Source organism: Parambassis ranga, chromosome 14 (genome assembly GCF_900634625.1).
Source record: "Parambassis ranga chromosome 14, fParRan2.1, whole genome shotgun sequence".
In the NCBI taxonomy this organism is placed as follows: Eukaryota; Metazoa; Chordata; class Actinopteri; family Ambassidae; genus Parambassis; species Parambassis ranga.
This window is the reverse complement of record NC_041034.1, coordinates 14302458-14311718: the sequence shown is the minus strand read 5'-3', so window position 1 is coordinate 14311718 and position 9261 is coordinate 14302458. Positions and strand designations below refer to the sequence as shown.

The following is a 9261-nucleotide window of genomic DNA, read 5'->3' as shown; positions in this document are numbered from 1 at the left end:
TATATGTATATATATATATATATATATATATATATATATATATATATATATATATATATATATACACACACACATCATTTCCAGGACATATAGGCAAACTTATTTCAATACCAAGGCCCCTGCAAGACTGCAGATAAGTAATAATTGAATGATAAAACAAAAATAGGCCTACATCAAAATGCAGGAAAGAGGCCAACAATGCGCAGCACTTTATGACCCAGTAAGTGTGTGGCTGCCAGTGGCTCTGACACATAGAAATTTATTGATGATTTAACTGCTGAGAGAAGCAAAAAAACCTGGACATCATACAGGAGCATTCAGCTGCATTCATGGAAACCTATTAATAATAGGACAATAATTCATAATGACTCTAAATGAAAAAACTGAAGGATTTAAGAGTTGCAGTATCCTCAGCAACTGCCCATCACTCCATCTCGATTCACAGGCCACTCGTCAAAAGAAAAGGCTATTAATATAAGACGTTTAAATCTGTAATTACACAAAGCTGATTCAGATTTCTCTCCTGTATGACTGCTATTTCCAAGGTCGCTAATGAATCTCATTTCAGTAGAGCAGTGTGATCTTGCAGCAGCTGCACAGTGATCAAACTCTCATTCTGCCTCTAGATGGCATAAAGAGCCAACAGACAGCATTAGGGGGGTCACCATCTGTCTTTCTGTTTGGAACCCACACTGCTGCTTTTTATCAGAACTGTTCTCAGCAACAAATAAACTCAGATTAATGCATCTCAAAGATCTAAAAGCAGCTTAGACCTGTGACATTGGGATTAATATTGTGCATATGAGAGCAAGGAAACTCCAGACAGCTTCTCAGTGATGAATCCTTTAAGAGTTTATAATATGAGGCCTTGGGAGCTGTCACTATAGAATGAGAAATACCGTCTGCATTCAGTCCTTGAAGGGTGTTATTATTAGTAAGGTTGCATGTGAAGTGTGGCTTTAACTGAAGAATGATGGATTGAGATCTGTATGCTGGTATCAATCCGATGGAAAAGAGAGGACCTTGTATCCTCTATTGAGGCTAAAAAGCTCTGTTACTCCAACTGGTACTGAATCACATGACACCCCAAACACACACACACACACACACACACACACACGTTTGGTGAACAGGAAAACTGTTTCCATTTAGTTGGAGGTCAGTCCCCCAATGACAATTAGTGGTTTTGTTAAACTGCTGCATTGTTATATGTTAAAAAAATGATGCATATTCTAATTACAAGGTGATAATAATAAACTTAAAAATCACATACACATCCACACAATCAGCCACAGTGAAGGTGAAAGCACCCAGAGAGAGAGAGAGAGAGAGAGAGAGAGGGGAGAGGGAGACTTTCTGGAGGCTATTTTGACATTTGCTGAGCCCACTGCTACAACTGTCAGCCATCAATTGATGGCCTTGGGATTGTCCTTAATGAAGCTGTCCACCATCACAGCCAGCCAGTCAGCTATTTATAGAAGTGAAGGTACACACACAAGAACAAACATTACACATCTGCCATTATCGTGTGTCCACTGAGACTGTTATTACAGACAAATGGGGACTTTCCATCACTTACAGGAAAGAGTGGGGCTTTTGTCAGTCCTCACTTCCCTCTGCACACATTTGTAACCAGATGATTCACAGATTAAATTGGCATCAGAGGGCATACTTTGCATTTTCTTAGCAGTATACTGTAGGTTCTATGCATGTAGTATATGTTGATTTATTTTATGCTTCAGTCCATTAAGAAATGATTTTAGATTCTACCCTTCATCCTGAGATACTAGATTTTTTTAGTGTGTTGTCTTTGGTAGATGTCTTTCTAAACTGCTTAGCTGCAGGTGCACAGAGCTGCACAGGAAGCAGCACGGTAATAGTACGGTAACTGCAGAGAAAGAGGAACTTTACTAGACAATGCAAATTAATACAATTTACTATTTTATTTTACTGTTGAGCAGCTGTACAGCGTGTATATTTTTGGATGTGACTTATGAGCAAACATGTGCTGCAGCAGTTTCTACAGGCCCTGCATATTTGTGCACAACATTAGACTGGAACTATGACTGAGGTTATGTGGTTTGAGCATAAAAAAAATCTACCTGCTTCTAAAAGATGACGTATATATGTTTAGCTGAGGCGGTTCATCAGCTTCTGCAGCGCTCAAAGAGACATTTTTGTGCAACATATGATGCAATGTGTGGTTTCTTTGGTGCCTTTGTCGTCTTGTGTGGGCTGGACTAAAGATGCTATATGTTATGTGTTATTTAGATGTAGGTGTGAAGAGAGAACGAAAGTTGTGATCATATCATTTTATAGGCCACAGATGTCCATGCAGCAACTGAACACTAAACCACTTCCTTTTCCTAATATAGTCTAAATGGAGAAGTAAGCATGAAGATGGGTGTATCATTTATTTGGGTTCCTGTCAGTCTTCTCTTGTTTATTCATCATTCAGTTCTTCTTCTTCCATCACAGCGCAAACACATTTATTCATACAAACTTCATCTTGGAAATATATCAAGACCACCAACAATGTAAGTATATTTTGAAATGTACATTTTACCTTTACACCCAGCTAGAACAGACTGTTAAAAAATAATGTATGGAATAGTCTTCACAGTTAATATAGAGTATTCATACAGACAAATCAACAGCTGTATTATATACTAAGGCTAATAATAAAAATATGTGCGTGTTTATTTATATACCCCCACTCTGTCTGCTCTGTACTGCAATGTGTTATAAATAATTATTTTATGTTTTATATTATCTCTTATGTCAACATATAAAATTGATCCTTCAGAGCAGTTAACCATTAGTTTACATGGCTGTCTCCTGCAGGCTCAGCTCAAAACAAGAAGCTAATCTGACTGACATGACCTTTTTATCCACTCATGTATCTAATCTTTCTCTTTTAGCACTTGATTTGCCAAACACCTACAGATCTACAGGTTCAAAAATCATATTTTACCATCTACATATACAGTCTTTTAAATAAATCCTCATTTTGATGAGTAAATCCTCTCAGCAATCACACATTAGTGCAAGGTTATTTTTATTCCCTGTATGTCCGTGCTGACAGAAGAACTAAATCTAAAAATATGTGAAACAAATAAAAAAAATACAAACTAATCCAAAATACAACTACAAAAAAAAACCCTTTATCAAATAACTGCCAAAAATAGTGTTAAAAAGTAGTCGCTTACACCACAAAAACCACAAATTATTTAGTCACTAACTAAAATGAGAACTACAGAAATATTTTTGCTTCTCCTTCTTAGGCCAAATTCTACTTTAAAACCACCATATGGAAACACTCATAATAGAAATGACAAGTAATGGAGAGCAAGACTAGTAGCTTTACAACCTAAAACCAAAGTATATAACTAATCCATAAAAAGCTGGTCAGCTAAATCTACTATACTGCATTTTAATGTCTTAGGATAATCTGCAAACTATATAAACTAAATGTAATGTTTGTAATGTTTACCATTAAAGTGTTGACATATAAACTCACATGATGTTGGTGACTAGACTAAATGTAATAAAAGTGTGTATTAAAGCTCATCTAAGACTAAACTGTGATCTTCTCAGATACCAACATGATGACCAACGGCCTGCTTCTCCTGGTGTGCTGCACAGAACTCCTGTGTGTGCTCCTCCCTTCCGTCATCTCAACTAATGACATGGAAACAACAGCTTCCACTAATGTCAGCCAAACCAGCGCCATGCTGATCACTATCCCAACATCCCCTCATACCCAGGTTCCAACTGGTACCCAACACACCACCACCACCACCACTGCTACCATTACTACCACACCTAATGGGATCCTTAACCGTAAGGACTGGCTCACAGTGCTCATGGTGACAGGTGGACTGATCATAGCCTGCGCCATTCTTTTAACATCTACGTTGTTGTTGACGTGGAAGGTGTGCCACTTGAACAGGCGTATCAAAGCTCTGAGCAGCAATGACAACCTGATCAGCAGCTCCGGGTACTGGACGGGAACTGAAAAGAAGAACAAAAGCAAGACAAAAAAAGAGGAAGAAGAAGCAGAAGAAGTCAAAGAGACCACCGTCTTAATGTCTGACCTAAATCCAACACAGGAAGAGCCGAATAACGGCACCATCAAGGATGAAGGGGAGAAGGTGAAGAAGGAGGGAGAAGAGAAGGAGGTGGGAGACACTGCCAAGAAAGAGGAGGCTTCAGGTGATCTTGCTGGGACTGCTATGGAAAATTCTTCCACCTCGAAGCCTCAAGAGGAGGTCAGCAATTCACAGTCTGCCACGACTGTAGCAGCCTCCTCCTCATCTAAAGGCACAGAGGAACCGAAGGATGCCCCGTAGAGTGTTGTGTGCAATGCCAGAAAGTTTCCTGAGCAACTATTTTCTCCTCCTGCAGCTTTAATTTCATTTAAACTGTTACAAATACTGGTGAAAACACATGATAATGTTCTATGATATTAAAATGTTTATTGTAATACATTTTGTGCATGTTTGTATTGTATTGTATTGTATCTGCATTTTTTTTGTAAGTGTAACTACCTTAACCTGATGTGAATACTACACAGCCGTTAAGTCGTGTAACATGTGAGCATGTCTGTGTGTGTGTGTGTGTGTGTGAGAGAGAGAGAGAGAGAGAGAGAGAGAGAGGTCAGCTTGATTAGCAAGCAGTGAATGTGCCTCTTCCAGGCAGTGCCGCACAACTCGGAAAGAACGCTCTCTTTCACCTCAGCCAGAGCTGACAAAGCCACACAAAAAACCTTTTCATTTTCGTTCATCGGCTTACTCGTGACGTCATGATGGATGAGCACTGTTTATTAAAAAAAAGCCTGAATAGTTTGTTCACTGTACACATCTGAATGCAAAAGGAAATATCTTGAGTTGCTCTGACTGATGTGCACTAATAGAGAAGCAACTCTTTTTGTACAGCGGATGCATAAAGGTACAAAAATAAACCCTACTATGCAAAGCACCTGGACTCTGAATAGATTCATGAGATCATAAACTCCAACACATCTACCCAGGCTAAGCAGTGTGGACCAATCAGCATCTATGAGCACATATGGTATTTTGGCACTTATGTATGTGTGAGAGAGAGATGGTGACGACCCACGGTGCTAATAATATTGGTGTTTGTGGTATTCTGTGCAGTACCCTTATTGTAATGGAAAATATGATACGTCATGTGATATGTCATGCCATGTTATTGTGTATGATTCATTGATCAGATTTAACCCCTGACAGGTGGTTCATTCATCATCTTCCAATGTTGTATGTGAGAGATATGGACTCACATAGAAAGAGATACAGACGTATCCCTTGAAAATGTGATTCTACATCTCAAGGGGCTATCATTCAATAAATGTAAATGTAAATTTGCCTATATTAAACTAACTGTATTTGCCTGTATTTGTGCACAATCAGCAGTGTGAGTTGCTTCCTTCTGCGCCATACTGGGACACAGTGTTATAGGGTTACTGCTAACCTGTCCATCAAATACAGCACAGTGACTCACCATACCATCTTGTGGTTTAAAGTGGTATTACGTGATGGTGGGATGCTGTAGGTATTTCTGCAATACATCTGTGCCATAGCACCAAACATACAGTTGAAGCAAATATGGAGGATTTGTGTGATTTTTCTTTCTGCTGCTGCTACAGTATTTGGAAAGACAGCTCAAACTGTCAGCATGTTGCACTGTGACTGACAGTGGAGGTGAAGGTTTGTTGGAATGGACAGTGACAGGATACACAAGTTTCAATCTCAGTGCAGGCAGGAAGGGTAAGCAGGCAAGAAAGGAAAGTACAGAGAGGGAGAGATGGATGCTTCACATGACCACTGAGTGAAGGCAAGTGCTCAAAATGAATCCCACGTCTGCTGTGGTTGCATAAACAGAGACACCACGCAGTGATGCAACATGACTTTGTTGAATTTGTCACGTTTTATTACCTTACAGCCTGATTAGATGTCCCCTGGGATGCGGTGTAACTGTTCTGGTGGAAGTGCAGCAATGCAGTGTAAAATGGAGAGTTGCTTGTATTGCTGATGACAGGTAGAAAGCTGCAGTGGGGGAGAGTCCTCTGCAATAAATCTTGGTGCTATTTTTTGTGGCACCCTCTAAATTTGCACAGGGAAAATAACAGCCAATTACAGCACATCATTACATTGTTAAGGGAGGATAATACAGATTTAGGCGATAACTGATAACAGCCGATCTTGTTTTGAATACAAACAGGACTGAAAACCAGCCAGTTAATCTAAACACAACAATGGCTGTCACTTTAAATGCAGAGGTAAATCTTAAACGCTGGCAGATTTAAAAGGGACTCAGGAGTTTCCTTTGTAGAAGTCTTTTATGCAGAGACCCGTTCATTATGCGCTCCATTTCTCCTTACTCAACCCCCCTCCTCCTCCTAATACTTCCACCAACCAGCACCCCACCCCTCCTTGCTCACTTCCACTGCACAGAGTAAATCCAGAGTCTGCAGTGCCTGATCGCGCCAACCCCAAAAGATCCATAACAGGCAGTAGTAAACTCTTTCCTAAAAGGACCCGTGGCAGAGAGGGCAGCCTTTAAAAAAACTGAACAGGACAAGTGAGCAGGGGTCAAATTCATCAGGGAACTAAGAAGAGAGAGAAAAAATAATAGAAAAAAATCACCTTCAGCAGAGCACCAGCTGGTCCCGAGGAGAAGAGAAGAAGGGCTGGACAGCAAAGAAAAAAAAAGAAGGGGGGAGCAGAGAAAAGTGCCTGGAATGATAAGATGAGAAGGTGAGTTATGGACAAATTTAAAGACTCTATTTTACACACACATTCTGCCACACCCATTGGCTCACTTATACTGCAGTTCCAACAGCAGAGTAGAACTGTGTCTTTGCCTGCCTTTGGACCAGATGATGCATGGGTTCTCTGTGGAGTCATTAATAAAAGCCCATCTATTGAGCTAGTTCTCCTCCTCTGAGAGCACGGGACTGACTTCGCTGACAACCACTGATGACTGAACACGCAAACTGATGCCAGGGAGGATGACTGCAGGGATTTCTCATCCTTTGTGATGAATGATATTCTTCAGTAGACTAGAAATATCCTCTTACAGTCCGGGTCAAATGTTTATCAGTTGTATTAAAGGACACATTTCAATGCACGACTAATGGTGCATCTAAAGGATTTTGCTATCTCTGAAGACATGACTGTATAATTGGGTAGAGTCAGTTTGGCAAACAATGAAGTGATGTGCTACCTGTGTGTGTTTGTACAGTATGTGTGTGAGAGATATTCTGTCTTCAACATCCAAGGTAACTGCAGGCTTCACTTCTACTAGTGTGCCTTCTGCTGCTGTGTACTATAAACACTTATATTCTTGTCTCCCTGTCTGTCTTCCAGCAGGCATGTGCTGCTGAAGCGTTTTCTTAATGAGGCCCTTCTGGAACTTGTGCTCGTGTTGTTGCTGGGGACAGGTTCTCTGGCTGTGTGTCCCTCAGTGTGCTCCTGCAGCCACAGCCACAGGGAGGTGGACTGCTCCTGGAGGGCTCTGAGGCAGCTGCCCAACGACTTGCAGCACAACCTACGCTCCCTCAACCTGTCCCACAACCGCTTTCACAACCTAGACGGCGAGCTCACAGTGTACACGCACCTACGCGTCCTTGATTTGTCTTACAACAGGCTAAGCAAACTTCCCCAGGATTTGCCTCGCTCCCTCTGGCAGCTCCATGCCACCTCCAACCGCATCCAGCTGCTGGACAAGAATGATACGGTCTATCAGTGGAATCTGCGAGTACTGGATCTCTCCTGCAACAAGTTGGAGAGGGCCATCTTCATCAACAATACACTGATCAGTCTCTCCAAGCTCAACCTCAGCAATAATCACTTGCCGACTTTGCCTACAAACCTGCCTGCACACCTGGAGACCATTGACCTGTCCCACAACTTGCTTGCGAGGGTTCTGGAGGGCTCTCTTGACCGGCTCACCAGAATAACTCACTTCTACCTGCATGCAAACCGCTTTTCCACTCTGCCTTCTGGTGTGTTGGACAAGCTGACATCACTTCGACTCATTACTCTGGACAACAACCCTTGGGCATGCCACTTTTATGCCGACATCTCCTACTTAGTCTCCTGGACTCAGCGTACCTCTGCACATGTCCTGGGCTGCCCCTGCAACACCCACCCTGTCTGTGGTGGTGTGCGCCGTAGCAGGACAGGAGGGTGGCACTTTGCCTCCTACAACTTGCCCCCTCTAGCTGCAAATGCACAGGATCTGAGCTCCACCTCCCCGGTCAGCGTGACAGGGTGGTGGTACTTGCCCTCGTCTTCTCTGCTCAGCACCCCACACACCACTAAAGAGTCACAGGAGCACTCCTTCACAGCCAGGCCCATCAGCATTTCCACTCAGAGACAGAGAACCCACCTAACTATTAATCACCTTTCCACAACTGCAATCCCCACTGACGTGGATCACTTGTGGCACACCAATTCCCATTTCATCCCTGCCACAAAGGAAACCTCACCCTCTGACACATCCTCTTTTTCTGACACAAGTCTCATTACTGAAACATCCAAAGAGGGCGACGTGGCACTGGCCACGGACAGATTCTTTACAACAGAGGGTCCCTCCATCCAAACAAAGAAGACAACCACTCTTCGCACCAGGAGTGTGAGGAGGAACACTCAGAACCTTCCTAGCAGCCGCAGCAGCCAGAGTCTTGCTGCCTGTTTCTTACTCCCTCTATTTCACAACATTCTTTCTCTTATTCTCCCTCAAGTCCTCTGATACACAGGTGGCAGCCACTAACACCTATAGCACAAACAAATAAAACTCTGTTGGAGTTGTACAAGCCCTCTTCAAAAGGCTACTTACAGCACAAATTAACAGGCTTTATGATAAGGTTCATACATGTGGATATCCAACATGAACATTTTTTTCTTTGTTTATAATCATATGTTAAAAAAATAACACTGACTTGATTTTTCTAATAACACTCTTACAAAGAGCCCTTTCAAGCCCTTGGATGTTACAACAAAGTGTAATGATTACAGCTTAGCACATGATGGCACTATACATTCAGGCAGCAGTTTGTTATGTAACTGAATGCCTGAGGCTCATGTGCAGCTACAGTCTATTTCAAGGCTGGCCAAGGTGCTTTTCATTTCACCGTATGGTCACACAGATTTAACCTTCAATTTCTGCAAAATTTTTCACTGCACTGGATTTGACTTTTTTCACTTTCTTTCTACATTTTTTGAAATGTTATTT

At 41.9% G+C, this 9261-nt stretch overlaps 2 protein-coding genes across 2 annotated transcripts; both read left to right on the top strand.

Annotated features, from left to right (window-relative positions):
* Nucleotides 1-2314: 2314 nt before the first annotated feature.
* Nucleotides 2315-4488, top strand: LOC114446263 (uncharacterized). The gene is made up of 3 exons (XM_028421767.1): nucleotides 2315-2388; nucleotides 2479-2537; nucleotides 3598-4488. The coding sequence occupies exons 1-3, from the start codon at nucleotides 2381-2383 to the stop codon at nucleotides 4350-4352; spliced, it is 822 nt and encodes a 273-aa protein (XP_028277568.1). The 5' UTR covers nucleotides 2315-2380; the 3' UTR covers nucleotides 4353-4488.
* Nucleotides 4489-6673: 2185 nt separating this feature from the next.
* Nucleotides 6674-9036, top strand: LOC114446403 (oligodendrocyte-myelin glycoprotein-like). Its single transcript, XM_028422036.1, has 2 exons — nucleotides 6674-6779; nucleotides 7392-9036. Exons 1-2 carry the CDS (start codon nucleotides 6772-6774, stop codon nucleotides 8776-8778), a joined length of 1395 nt encoding a protein of 464 aa, XP_028277837.1. The 5' UTR covers nucleotides 6674-6771; the 3' UTR covers nucleotides 8779-9036.
* The last annotated feature ends 225 nt before the right edge of the window (nucleotides 9037-9261 follow it).